A 14,901-nucleotide genomic window follows, 5' to 3' on the forward strand; every position below is an offset into this window, starting at 1 on the left:
TAAATCACTGTTAGATGGGTTTCCTGTAGCTGAAAGTATTTTTAATTGGTATGAACGGTGGGAGCCCAATATTCTGGAAACCGTGAAACAAAACTGTTTTAATATTTCTTACTAATGCATTTATGAAATTATCACAAATTACTTTCTAGGGATTACTTTTTTGTGGATAAAATCTTACAAAGAAACAATTTAAAATGGTAGAATTTATTTAATATAATGATATATAAGTATGCACATACACTATTTAAAAAATAAGCATGTGAACTATAATCATTATAAAACATAAGTCAGCCTTAATTTAATATTATTAGAGTAAAAGAACATGTATAGAAGTCAGTCTAACATTTGTTGCATTTGCCTTTTAAAGTTAAAATATGTAAAAGATTTAGCACATTGTATTTTATCTTATTTCAGTTTTCATGTTACCATCATTAGGTATAAATACCCTTATGAATGTGCCAACTCATAACTTACATTCAAATAACCAAAGTCCTATTACAATTATTAAAGTACCATAAATCACCTAAAATAAATAATCTAAAAAAATACTAGCCTAAATTAAAACCCTGAGGAATTAAAATCTTTTTACACAATAGTTTTGGTTAAGTGCAATTCCATGTTTGTACTACTTTATTTAAGGTCATACTTGGTAAGGCATATTAAAAATAAAATCTACATAAGTTACAGTCTAAATCTATATTTTATTTCTTGCTACAAAGTTGTTTTGTTACTCCAAAAAGTAGTTTTTGCATGTCATTCTGGACCTCTTCACCACCTGCTGGCTTATTTGCTTTATATACAGTAATTAAGATTTGTGCAGTAAGCTGAGCTGCCTTTTTACGGTGGTTTAGACAAAATGCACCCGAAGAACTACATGCTAGAGAGTTCATGTCCATGTTCAACCATGGCCTGCACAAACTGCTTGAAGACTCGATCCATGTAAGTGGACTGTCTTGGCCAGATTCCCTCCAGAAAACCAATATGGCCTCCATAAGAAGTAAGGACCAAAGCAACATTAGGGTTTTGCTTAGCAGTTTCTATTGGAATAGCTTGACAAAAAATGGGCGGGGGGAGGATAAGAGAAGGGAAGGAGAGAGAAAAATATATAATTATTAATAGTTTTTGTTAGGAAAAGTATATGCCTTTATCATTTCCAATCATTATAAATCAAAACATCATTAAATAAATATTCATAATGAGTATGGCTAATGGAATAAGTCTGACTAATTTATATCAACCACCTATATTATAACAGTTCATGTTCACAGTTATATACTGGACCATGATTTTTGGAAGAATCAATCGAGTAATTTATCAAAACACAAAAGTATAGGCCCAGTCTTGTATTGAGAAATTAAATAATTCAAGAAATGGTGAATACTTACATTATGTTATAAGATTCCCACTTAGGTGCTACACCAAGAAAAAAACCCAAACTGATCTTATCACCTTTGTGACAGTTATAAATTCATTATGTATGACTTTGGTTAACTTTACATGAAGTTAGATTCCTGAGGCCAATTGGTGGCTGTATTAAGGATACAAAATTATACATATGATTTATAAAAACATATTGATAGCAAAAAAGAATGGCATAAAATACTCCCAAGTGGTAACAATGTTTATCTTTGGGTGGTAAAACACTGGTGATTATTTTATTTTATTTATTTTTTTCCTTCTCTGAATTTCTGTTTATAGTCAGGAGAAAGAAAAACTTTATTTTGAAAATATAATTGCTGTATTTAAATAATCCTCCAGTAAGGACAGTCTCTTCAAATGCTCTACAAAATTACACTGAGTAAAAACTTTAAAGGACATGAGTTAAAGTTGTTTTATTTTTATTTTCCCCCCAGGCTTAGAGTTCAAACAGTGAAACCTTTTGATTTAAGATCTATAATGGATCACAACCTGGCATGAGAAGTGTTTTGATTTCAGATACTACTAAATCTTATATCCCTAATTAAGATAACATGGTTGATCCAGTAATTAGACCTCCGTATCTTGGGTAGAGTCTTAGGGGTAAATGAGTTCATTAAAGATAAGATCTCCCTACCCTTCCAATGAAGGAAAGGAAGCTGACACACTATAGGACAACTGAGACCCTTTGAAGATAGAGCTGCTGTGGGGCCCAAACTGCATGTTTAGATGATCTAAATTGGACCTCTCAGGGAATTCCCTGGCCATCCAGTGGTTAGGACTCCGTGCTTTCACTGCCGAGGGCTGGGAAACTAAGATCCCACAAAGCCGCGGGACACAGCAAAAAGAAAAAAAAAATTGTACCTCTCACTACATTCCTTGAAGAATAAACCTAGAGAACCTAAATCAAGGCCTAGGAAGCCAAGTCCTTGTCCTAAATGGGTCCTGAACTCACATCCTTATCCAGCTACACCTAAAACAGAACATCTATCTTGGGATCAGGTGTTAGAGCTTAAGGGGAGGGGCAGGTGAAATGACTGATACTATTTATGTTTTTCCTTTTTCACCTTACACTAAGGGCTTAGATTATGAGTGCTTCATTTGTCTCTAATGGAATTATTAAGAGCCCCAATTTCACACTCTGGATACAGTCAGGAATTTCTAACACACTGATAGTTACAGTCATATCAGAAGAACGAAAGGCTGGGCCATTCGAGTCATGTGAAAGATGCTGGCTGCCTGTGCTCTCAGAATGCAGACAATTGTCCACTACTTTAATGTGGCAAGATGATTTTAAGGGCTGGGAAAGAATAAGAAATAGTGAGCTTAAACTTCAAGTGGGTCAAGACAAGTTAAATGCTGGGAAATTTTTGTTGGTGGAAGAAGGGTCCATGAAATATAAAAATAGAGAAATACTGGACCTCCTTAATCCAATGAAAATAGGCTAAACAATCTCCATGTAATTCAACTGATATTAAAGTTCACAGTTAAGGGAATTCCCTGGCTGTCCAGTGGTTAGGACTCTGCTCTCACTGCTGAGGGCCTGGGTTCAATCCCTGGTGGGGGAACTAAAATCCCACAAGGCTGCACGCAGAGGCCAAAAAAAAAAAAAAGTTTACAGTTTAATTTTTTGATTTGTGGTCAAAGACCAAAAGTTCCAGCCATCTAAAATTACCTGTGATTTAATCATAAATCACACATTAAAACGATATCCCCTAGAGAGATGGTAAGTGACTTTTTTAAAACATACTTTGGGGATTTTCTGAAATTTTGGCAATACATATGTGCTGTGTTTGTACTCAAAGTAATTTTTTTTAATGAAGTACTTGGGGAAAATGTTTTTAAAGTATTTAGGGGAGAAATAAGGAAAAAAAGTTTTATAAAAAGCTTTGTGAAATTTCATTAGAAAAAATTTAGAGGTCAAGTCTACTTATCCCTAAGATAGTATGATCACTTCTAGGTGTCTTTAATGTATGAACACATGCACATATATCTTTGTTACAAAATTCCGTATTTCTTGAATTAAGAGAACAAGGAAGTTAATTTGGGCATAATTTTCTTTTATATAGTATCCGGGGGAAAACAGACTCTTTCCCTTCAAATATGACCTTATAGTCCGAATGTGCTACATTCATTGAGTTATCCAAGGACATCATATTAATAAAGTCTCAAGCTCTCTTCTAGGTTAAAAGGGGAAAAAAATTCCAAAGCCTTCTGTATAAGAACCTCAGGAATAAGGGACTTCCCTGGCAGTCCAGTGGTTAAGACTCCGTGCTTCCACTGGAGGGGGCATGGGTTCAATTCCGTAAGGGAACTAAGATCCCACAAGCTGTGTGGCCAAAAATAAATAAATAAAAATAAAAGCAGTAGAAGTTACTCTTTAGAAAAAAAAAAAACCTCAGGAAGAAAAGGCAAGTGACGACAATGTACTCTTGAGGCAAAGATACTGTAACATAGTCTGTCCAAAGAACAGTTATTTGATAAGAAGGAAAGGTTGTAAAAATGAGAACAAACAAAATATTGAGTCATAATTTGTTCTGAGGCTCTCACGGTAGACTAGATAAGGGTCTACGAAGATGTTTAAAGTGATCTGAGACATTTAGATACTAAATTATAAGTATCAAGGTGTTTTTTTTTTCTGTTTATCACAGTGGAAAACATTATATGACTGACATTTTGTTTCTTATTACTGTATTTTCCTAAAAAGAACAATATTTTAAAACAGTTAATTCATGTCAAAATGTATACAAAGATGTTAAGTTTACCATGACTGGGTGAAAAAACATCATCCACAGAATTCAGACACAACACTGGAATTCCTACTGATTTCAGTCTACGATTTGGACTGGCATCGGTATAATAATCGTCAATTGTTCGGTAGCCAAACATGACTGAAGTGAATCGCTTATCAAATTCTCTTATGGATTTAGCCTGAAAAACAAAAACCGATTATATTTATTCTTGGAATCAAAAAAGGAAATAAACGTATTACATAAAGTTTCTCTCCTACCTTCATGACATGATCCATGTCAATTTGTTTTACAAACATATGCCGGTGCCTGGAAAAAAATAATTTCAAAAGTAAAAAATTAAGGTCATTCCCATCTCAAACATACCTAAAATACATAATGATAAGTAACTTAGCACAGGGAATAAAGTTGTTACTCAATAAATATTTACTTAATTAGACATGGCAGGAATACATTGATATTTGTCCTGAAGACTTTTTGTAAAGTTTATTTTTTTATTGAATGATTCTTTAAATTCTATAGTGCTTTACAATTTTCAAAAGTTTCACATACATGATTTCATTATATTATATCCCCTTTTTAAAAATCCCCTACTTCTATATTGCCCCTCCCCCGCTTCCCTCTCCCCGCTGGTAACCACTAGTTCTCTATCTGTGAGTCTGCTTCTTTTTTGTTCTATTCACTAGTTTGTTGTAATTTTTAGATTCTACACATAAGTGACATCATACAGTATTTGAAGTACATGAAGACATTTTCTAAAAGTACTTTTTCTTAATTGAGGAAAAAGGAACCAGTAATAATAAATGAAATAACAATAATAAACGAAAGTGTTGTTTCATAACAAATTGTACCTACACACCAATGCTATTAAGCCAATTTGGCCAAAAAGGACTCACTTAAGCCAGAAGCTTTCAACTGGGTAAATCAACTGAAGATTTATCTTATTTTTTAAATTGCTATACTGAAAATTAGAATTTATATTTTTGTATACTGAAAAAAAATTTTTTATTGGAGTATAATTGCTTTACAATGTTAGTTTCTGCTGTACACGGAGGTGAATCAGCTATATGTATACATATATCCTCTCCCTCTTGGACCTCCCTCTCACGGCCCCCCATCCCACCCATCTAGGTTGTATACTTATTTTTAAATGTTGGTTATTTTTCTTGTATAACCTATATTTTAATTCAAATCATTCTCTTCCTTTTTCTTGCTACTGTCCCCCATTTCAGTGACCATGAATAAAAATACGATTCTGTAGTATTTTTAGCAGTATTTTATAGTCAACATCTGTAATGTAACAAATAGGTTAAGTTTTTTTTTAATAAAGTACTTTTTAATTAAGGAATATATATTGTTCTTTTTTTTTTTTTTTTTTTTAATTTTTGGCCATGCCACACGGCTTGCGGGATCTCAGTTCCCCGACCAGGGATTGAACCTGGGCCATGGCAGTGAAAGCCTGGAATCCTAACCACTAGGCCACCAGAGAACTCCCCAAAATAGGTTAGGTTTAATGCAGTGTCTAATGTCAACTTTTGGGGTAACTATGGTTTTCAGTTAATTTATGCACAAATTAACTACTTTTTATTTAGAGTTTATATTTAAATTTGTCAATTCCCTTAAAAATTCATGGTAACATTTATCAAAAAATAAACAGAAACATCCCATGTTCTTTGTTGCCATACTGTTTAACTGTTAGAAGATACCTAAACAATTTCAGAAAATCTAATGCAAAGATAATATTTTGGTAATGTTAAGAACTGTAGGGGCTGAGAATATCCATATTTTAGAAGCATTCTCCTAAGCCACTAAAACATACTATGTTCATAACACATGCTTAGAAATCATATTATTCGTCTCTAAAAACACTTAATACATTACTTACTACCTAGGGGAGAATTAGGTGCTAATAAGATTAGCAACAAGTAGAAAATCCAGGGAAATAGCCCATAATGTTATTCAACATATTTGAGACTGTTTTTATTCTTTTAGAATAATTTAGAACAGTGATGAAACGGTGATCTTCCAAGTGGGGCACAGAGCCTAGAGGTTGTACAAGGTAATCCACTGGGGTACAGAAAGAAAACAGAGCTTTTATCTGTATTTTTAGCTTATACTTAAAATCTTTTTATTTTTGTATATATTGACAATAGAAAGAATATTTTGGTGCAGTAGTAAATGCATATAATGCAAACATAAATATACATATATTAGCAGTGTTATGCTTGAAAACATTTTACTGTGGCACGTAATCCAAAGTTTGCAGACATCAGGTGTTAAAGATGACTCACTTATTAATGGAAGACTGGAGGCAAGTTGTCAAGTAGTAATTAAAAAGCAGCCAGTTCAGTGGTTTCTCCAATGACTCCGAGCAAGCAAAAGTATTCCAACCAACTGAAAAAGTTGCAGCTGCCTTCAAAGGAGTTTTTGGCCCCATTTTGCCAAGGTAATTTAAAAGCAGCATTCTAAAATGAGGAAAGACAGAAAACTCAGTGATGAATTTGTTGTGTCTCTCAAGACATCCCATTTCTAATTGTGGACTTTAACTGTGGAGAAGAAAAATATAAACCAGTGTTCAAGTCCTTTATCTTGGAAAACCACGCAAGTATCTCTATTCTTTCCTTACATTCACCTATTTATTTATCTTGCAGTCAGCTATATTGAGAATGGACAAAGCATACAGTTATTACTTACATGTATACCTTTCTATGAAGTAAAACATAAGAAAAAGCCACCATAAGAGTGGTTTTCTTTTTGTTTTTTTCAAAATGATATTGGGGATTTACTAAAAATTTGCAATTCCCTGGGCCCCAGCCTCCAGTTGAGTGTTTAATTTAATACATGGGAGTGTTTCAGGCAAACTTTTTCTATAGAGGATCACAAAGTAAATGTTTTGGGCTTTGGTGGCCCTACAGTCTCAGTTGCAACTACCTTGTGATTATAATTTGAAAGCAACCGTAGACAATACGTGAATAAATGGATATGGCCATGTTTCAATAAAACATTATATGTGGATATTGAAATTGAAATTGAAATTTCATATACTTTTCACATGTCATGAAATAGTTTTGATTTTTTCAACCATTAAAAAATATAATAACCATTCTTAGCTCTTGCACTATACAAAAACAGACAGCTGGCCAGATTTGGCCTCCAGGCTGTGGTTTGCCAAGGCTTGGCATAGATGAAAGATCACAGAAGGAGTGGTTTTCAAATGTGGCTGCATGTTGGAATCACCTGCGGAGTTTTTAAAACTATTATCGACGTCTGGGTCTCACCTTCAGAGATTCTGAGTAATTGGTCTGGGTGGCCATTCCGGTTGCCTGTGCATCCTTGTACCCTACAGCAAGTCTGTAAGGGCTCCCTCGTCTAGAGTTAGACTTTCTGAATTGTGGCAGAGCAGTTGGCCCCTAAAGTCACTTGTTTTCTCTTCCTACTCCCTCCTGCTATTTGTCCTTATCTCCTATCACATATTTTCCTTTCATTTTATCAATTTTCCTGATTCTACTCTAGTTCTATTTTGGTAAGAGGGACAAGAATGGAGTTTAACCTGCAGTAATGTCAGAAATCTAAGTTTGACATTGCCAACTAAGAAAAAGGATGATAGCCTAAATTCTGTTTCTCATATTTTCCATTCTTTATTTCTCCAATTGCCCAGGTTCTGAAATAGGACAAATGAGTAGAAATTCTCTCATTCTTTTTATACAACCCAAATGGAAAAAAATCCATTTACAGAGTGAATGTGATGAGATTTTAGATAAAAAATGGAGATTTCATGGTTTTTGTTGTTGTTTTTGTTGCTGTTGTCCGAGGTTTACTGAAAATATGACAGCACAGCAGAAAGATTCAGATGGCTCCATGTGGTGTTTTAAAATTCATCCCAACTGCAGGCTGAGTGACTGTAGGTTAGACAGACTGCCAAAGGCCAAGAGCTTCAGCATTTCCTTAGTGTCAGAAACTACTTCAGTGATTTCCTGACCCAGGGCTGAGACCTCAGGCTGGAGATTTCGTTCTTGAAAACAACTCTTCATTAATGACTGTATTCCTGGTTTATAGTACTGTGGTTCACTAAGCTATTTAGGGGATAATGCTTACTCTCCTGCAAAAGGGTCATTCTAGGGTCCTAGTTTTGGTGGCCCTATTCTTTGGCTGGAGGTCAGAGATTTCTGAGTCTGATGTAATAGGCAAATTGAAAGGGTTGGAAGCGAACCTCAGGAGTAGGAAGGACCAGGAATAGCTACCGAGTAGGTGGGGATGCTTCTTGGTTATTACTCAGGAGCAAAATAATGTCAAGACGTTACCCCCCAAAAAGCTGTCTTACTTTGGCAAGAAAAAGACTCCATTTTTCACCCAAAAAAAAAAAAAGAGAGAGACTGCCAGGGAAGTCCAATGGACTTAAACCCATGGATTAAGAGATTTAAGAGACATATCAATCTCAATATGTGGACTTTAGCTGGCTGCTGCCTCAAACAAACTGTAAAAACCAGCCAACAGACTGATGGGGAAATGAAATACTGACTGAATATTTGATGATATTTAGGAATTATTGTTAGTTTTGTTCAAATGTAATAAAGTATTGTGGTGGGTTGTTGTTGTTGTTTAAGAGACTCTACCTGTTAGAGATGCCTACAGAAATCTTTATAAATGATGTCTAAAATTTATTTTAAAATAATCAGAGTTGAGAGGGAATGGGGGGGGTGGTAATACTGACAAACAAGATTATCCTTGAGTTGATAGTTATTGAAGCTGGGTGATGAGTATATATGAAGCGTCATTATACTCTTCTTACTTTTATATATATTTGGGAATTTCCATACATTTTTGAAGCTAGTTTACCAACTCATTGGGAGATTGGAATCAGACTGAGTCTAGAGCAGCGTGGATTCCTTGGCTAGACTTAGTTCTGGCTCAAAACCCTTACTTGGCCCCAGGCATCACAGGCTTGGAGATTACCCAGCCTGGGCATAAGGATCTTTGACAGACGCTTCTGTCTGCTGCATCTCCAAAAAGAAAAATGTGTCAAGCTGTAAAACACATCCCCGAGTGGTAAATCCACTTGGGAACATGTCACAGTGCTAGGCAACTAGGAAGGGTACTTCCTTTGAACAATTTACAAGACATTAATATTCAACAAGCTGCAGAGGCTAGTGGTCAAGTTCGCACTGAGGCTTCAGTTCGACAAGAATAGGCATTTCCCAGGAACCTCTGAACAGAGAATCTGGGCCTGTTTATTAAGGTTTGGCTTTAAAAAAAAGTCAAGAATTTATATGATTAAAGGAAGAAAGTTCAGCTGGGCACCTTGTCCTTTAAGGTTCTCATTATGGGGCAAAGGAAAGAGAAGTGAAATACTTTCCTTTAAGCACAATTCACAGATTCTGCCTGGGTTTTCTGTGGTGATTCAGATTTCTTCCTTTAGTAGGTCAAGTCAGACCTTCCATGCTAATGTAAGAAACGTATTCTTTTCTTCTTAGTTTTATGTTTATCAGAATCTAAAAAGCTGTTGTTGGAGCCGATTTTTCAGAGCCTATCATTTGTAAAGCTGTTCATTTTCAAGTAAACATGCTCCTAAAATGTTCTGAAAACTGAAATGACAGATAAATCCATTACAAAATTAAGAAAAATATAGCATTTTCTATCTCATGTGTTTGTTGATTTTGGACAATGCTTTAGGTAATCTAAGCATAGCAAAATGCCATATAATAAAAATTTTGGATTTTATTAAGCTCACTATTACTACAACAAAAAGATTAAACAATTATTAGTAGCAATACGCCTAAATATATAAATATAAAATAAATATAAATATATACATGGCATAGAAGGTCCAAAAAAGCCCCTATGCAAGCAGCACAAATTAAAATATTCATTTGCTTAAAATAGCAGCTGGAGTAGGGGGTTACAAACAGCATTTCACAGTTTCTAGGAGAGCATTCTAGGGAAGGTCTATTTGCCCAGCAACAAAACTAAACAAGACAAAACAAACAAGAAAAACACCTGGGGAAAAACTGTTTTGAAGGCCTCTTCAGTTGGAGAGAGCAATAATTATTATTTCTACAACTGGAGTGATGAAAGTCATGGTACAAGTTCAGCTTCCAGAATGGTTCTGGAGAACACGGTGGTAGGGATGGCTGGGAATACATCAGGGAATCTGAAGGTCAACGTGGCTGCCACCCAGTGATGGAAATCAACTCCATGGGGTTCGGACAAGCCTTCGGGCTCACAAAACCCCAAGCGCCCCAAGGAGGTACTTGTATACTTCTCACCACAGAGACCAGTAGTCAAGGAAAATATTAAAATTTACCTGAATTAATTCCTTCATTCATTCAGCCACATGTGGAGACATATGATAAAAATAATCAAACATTTAAATGCCCACGTAGCTTACAGTCATCTGAAAGAGGCAGTCGCTAGCACCACTTCCCTTTTGGACATTTTAGAAAGGAAAAACCTTACCCTCCCATTGAAACTCCTGCTGCCAGGAATGGAGCAGAAGGGTACAGACTGTGAACATGCTGAATGACCGTCTCCAAGTCTTCAGTGTTCGCACAACAGTAAGTCCTTGGCGTCTGCAAGCAATGACAGGTAAAGCACAAAAATTATAATCAGGAGGTTAATCATTTGTATAATACAGAATTGTAAAAAAGAGCAAGAAGCCATAAATACAAGAAAATGACCTTTGTTTGCACATACTATGAGTCATAATAATTTATCATTTTCCTGTCTTGCAGTACACATATATGCCATCTAGGGTCAGTGTTATTCGAGATGGCACTAACAAAAGACTGATCATGCAAGAAAGCCTGGACGAAAATGGGGCAAGACCAATACAAATACCTCAAATTAAACAGATATGCAGTACTCTACTCAAATGTGTCTCTAAACAAGAACAGAGTCAATTTAGGCAGAAAAAGTGGAGAATCACACCTTTTTATAGGAAAAAAACAACAACTTATGCCTGACAAGCCAAAGCCAAAGTAATTCTTATTAAAAAACACAATCAAACAACCAAAAAAGGCTTTCCAACAATACCACAAAAAATTTAAATTGTGACTCCTTTCTTACTGGGGAACTGTTTTCTCTATCTTGAGTGCTGTCTACCAATGAAGGAGTGTGATTTTTCTGGCACTGCCTTCACTCTAGATAAAGCAACATCCAGTGTGCTTTATTAATTAAATATTTTCTTTTTCAATAATATTTCCATATAACCCCAGCTGTGCTACACTGAAAACAGACACTTAAAATGTTAAAATATGTAAAGCTGATTATGCCTCAATACATAATGCATTAAAACAAATGGTTTTCATGTGAATTTCATCAATAAGGGCTCTGTTTCCAGCAGAAAAGCTTCACAGATGCTTTGTTTGAGATCTGGGAGCAGAGGGCAATCCTGTCTGTACAATGTATGTGAGAGTGTTTATATGAATAAAGTATATGTGAGATAAAATAACCAGAAATTTAATAACAAAGAGAGAAATCTGGTAACCCTTTTATTACCCTAATAAAAATACCGAAACAAGTTATGTGTACCACCCTGATTGTAATATTCCAGTAAACTATGATTGGAAGGTTATGTGCCACCCACCATTCAATTACTCATGAGTAGTCTGAGAAAATTACAATTTTCACCGACCCCTCCACCTAAACTCAAGGCTAAAATACTCCTATTGCCTACTACCATCTTTTTGAGATCTGCAAATATAAAACTCACCAAAAGACAAATGTTAACCTGACGGTACTTACAATGGCTAACATTTACTGAATGATTAAATTTGTGTCCACAAAACCCTGAGGAAGATGCCATTATTATACTTAGGAAACTGAGTTATTAATAGAAAGCTGAGTTTAGAGAAGTTAAGCAACTCCTGTAAACTCCTGAACAGCTAATAAGTGACGAAGCTGAGATACTTCCAAAAATACTTTGTGATTAAATGCATTTGAGGGGCACAAATTCAATGTAAAATCTAAACAGAATGATATCTACTACCAGGCTCATTCATGGTGACTGCAGAATTTGTCACAAGAATTCCAGTGAAAAAGATCATCCCTACTTGGCATTTTTACTACATGTGAGTTTATTCACACTGCATAGTTTTTAAATTTATGTATTATTTATAAACAATCACCAACACATACTCTTGTTATTCAGCCTTCAAGTGAAGTACGTGTGTACATGTATGTATACACGCATGCACACACATATACATGAACATACACACAGAGTTAGGGTATGCGAGAAATGGCCTATGGAAAATTATTAGGATCAGAGAATTTTAGTGCCAGGAAGGACCAGAAATAGCACCTCGTTCCTTATTTACAAGTGGGGAAACTGAGGCTTGGCAAGGTTGAGTAATTTGCCAAAGGTCACAAAGTAGCAGAGCTTGGAGTTTATGTTTGTAATAAGTAAACTAGTTCTTGTAAAGCACTAGGGTTCCATGATATATATATATATATTTTTTTTTATAAATTTATTTATTTATTTTTGGCTGTGTTGGGTCTTCGTTGCTGTGCGAGGGCTTTCTCTAGTTGCGGCGAGCGGGGGCCACTCTTCATCGCGGTGCGCGGGCCTCTCACTGTCGCGGCCTCTCTTGTTGTGGAGCACAGGCTCCAGACGCGCAGGCTCAGTAGTTGTGGCTCACGGGCCTAGTTGCTCCGCAGCATGTGGGATCTTCCCAGATCAGGGCTCGAACCCATGTCCCCTGCATCGGCAGGCAGACTTTCAACCACTGCGCCACCAGGGAAGCCCTCCATGACATATTTAGTAAGCAAATCAATATCTGGTACGCTCAGACATAGGAGCTTATTTTTCCCTAAATGTTTTTCTCCCAGTGGATTACATTAAGTTGGGAACTGATAATGCTGGTGTGGATCAAAGCTGCCAGAACTCTGAAACTCAGCACATCTAGAGCCTCTCTGGCACGATCTGCCGCCTGCTGGCCGCTCCCTTAGCTTCCGTGATGGCTTCGTCCTGTTCTCATCCTGCTGCTGGCTTTCCATTTCCTGTCATTCTCCCCACAACCCCAAATGTGAGAATTCATTTCCATAAGTTTTGTCGTAGGCCTGCATCTGCTCATTCTCTGGTCAATACCCAATTCCTGGAGGTCTAGTCTACCTTCACAGCTTCATCAACCACCTCTAGGCAGTGACTAAGCCTGAATCTCCAGTCTCTTCCTTCTTCCTGGGCTCCAGATGCAAATTCCCAAGTTCCAGAAGTAATGTTCTGTCAGTACTTCAAACTCAAAATGCCCCAAAGTAAACTCTTTTATCTCTTCATGAAAACTCCTAATGCTTCTCCTAACTTCCCATTTTTCTATAAATGACATCTACATTTTCTTAGTTAAAACTGTAGGTGACACTGCCTTCTTCCTCTCCCTTAACCCACAGCCAATAAACTTCCAAGTCTTGTAGCTTCTTCCTCCCCAGAATCTTTTCAGGATACACAGGCGAGCCCTTCTTTCCACTCTAGTAAAGGCCCTGGTACGTTAGATTATCTCAGAAGGCCCCAGGGACAAGGATGTGAGGGCAAGCGGTTCATTTAGAAGGTGATGGGGGAATGGGGAGTAGGGGAGTGGTGAGTGAGTGTGAGTCAGAAAGGGTAGGAAGCCAGTAAAGAATGTTACCCAGCTGTTTGTGGCTGTGGACAACTGGGACTCAATCCCCTTGGGGCACTTTGGGAGACTATCGAACAAGGCTCAAAATTATCCCAACCAAGTGGCAAGGGAGCTGGGTTATTTGCCCACCAGTTCGCTTCAGCCATTGGTTGAAGGCAGCTCCTGGAGGATGTTAACTCCCTGGCACTCTGGTCTGCCCTGAGCAAAGGCTCAGCAGGCTTCCATGGCTAGAGAAGGCCCCCAGTCAAAGAGATGGGGGTGCTTGCAGTGGGAAGCCATCAGGTAGGCAAGATGGGAATGGTAAGCACCAAAGGGAAAAAGGTGTGGAGAGGGTGTGGCACCAGCTGTCTTTGCTCCCAGGCCTTTGTGCCTCTCACCTGGACTACCAGGTGATAACCTCTGAACTAGTTAACTGCCAGCCTTTCCTAATCACCATCCATAATCATACATCCCACTCAACATGAGATTAATCTTCCTGAAGAACACTTCCAGCTCTAACCATGACAGTGTTTCTGATTAAAATTCTTCATTAGCTTTCCATTGTTGACTGAATTAAATCCAAAGTCCTCTGCTAAGGCCCTTCACAATATGCCGAGTAACCTTTCCAGCTCTGCGTTTTAGTAGTCCTCCATATGTATGGATTCTGGTCCATGGGACACTGCTGTTCTCTTGTCTGCTAAGTCTCTTAATATCCTTGCCACCTGTGTAAACTTCATCTGCCAAGTGGCCTTCACAGTCAACTCTGCCTGCTGAAATCATGACTTGAAGAAATTGAATAAATTTCAGACAAAAAAGGTCAGACTTGGCCCCTGTTCTCCAGGAACTCACAGCCTTTCCCAATTCTACCCCTACTTGTCCCGGCCAGCCTGCTCCCTGCCCTTACTATCTATATGTGAGGCTCTCTCTATTACTATCTTGCTCACCTCTATACAGTCAATAAATACTTGTTGAATTGAATGGAAACACACAGGATTGAAAGTGAGATGACCTGATTAGTAACTTCTGATATGCAAACCTACGTGGTTATACCACACAACCTCTTGCTACTTGATGGGCTCCAACATGAAACATCATATGCCTTCTTTCTTCATAGGACTTGAGTCCCATTAAAGAAAGAATTCACCTAG

At 37.1% G+C, this 14,901-nt stretch overlaps 1 protein-coding gene across 2 annotated transcripts in view; it reads right to left on the bottom strand.

Moving 5' to 3' along the window:
* The window catches only part of ABHD3 (abhydrolase domain containing 3, phospholipase), a 44,224-nt gene that overhangs the window by 5,872 nt on the left and 23,451 nt on the right, over positions 1 to 14,901 (bottom strand). Inside the window, exons 5-9 of one of the 2 annotated variants that reach the window (XM_068562962.1) lie at positions 10,620 to 10,732; positions 6,458 to 6,631; positions 4,427 to 4,475; positions 4,182 to 4,347; positions 361 to 1,049 (exon numbers count right to left, since the gene is read on the bottom strand). In XM_068562962.1, the coding sequence (XP_068419063.1) occupies positions 871 to 1,049; positions 4,182 to 4,347; positions 4,427 to 4,475; positions 6,458 to 6,631; positions 10,620 to 10,732 (681 nt within the window). In that variant the 3' untranslated portion in view covers positions 361 to 870. Of the gene's footprint in view, positions 1 to 360; positions 1,050 to 4,181; positions 4,348 to 4,426; positions 4,476 to 6,457; positions 6,632 to 10,619; positions 10,733 to 14,901 lie in introns of those variants that run through there. The other variant, XM_068562963.1, reaches the window with a different exon arrangement.

Source organism: Eschrichtius robustus, chromosome 14, assembly GCF_028021215.1.
Source record: "Eschrichtius robustus isolate mEscRob2 chromosome 14, mEscRob2.pri, whole genome shotgun sequence".
In the NCBI taxonomy this organism is placed as follows: Eukaryota; Metazoa; Chordata; class Mammalia; order Artiodactyla; family Eschrichtiidae; genus Eschrichtius; species Eschrichtius robustus.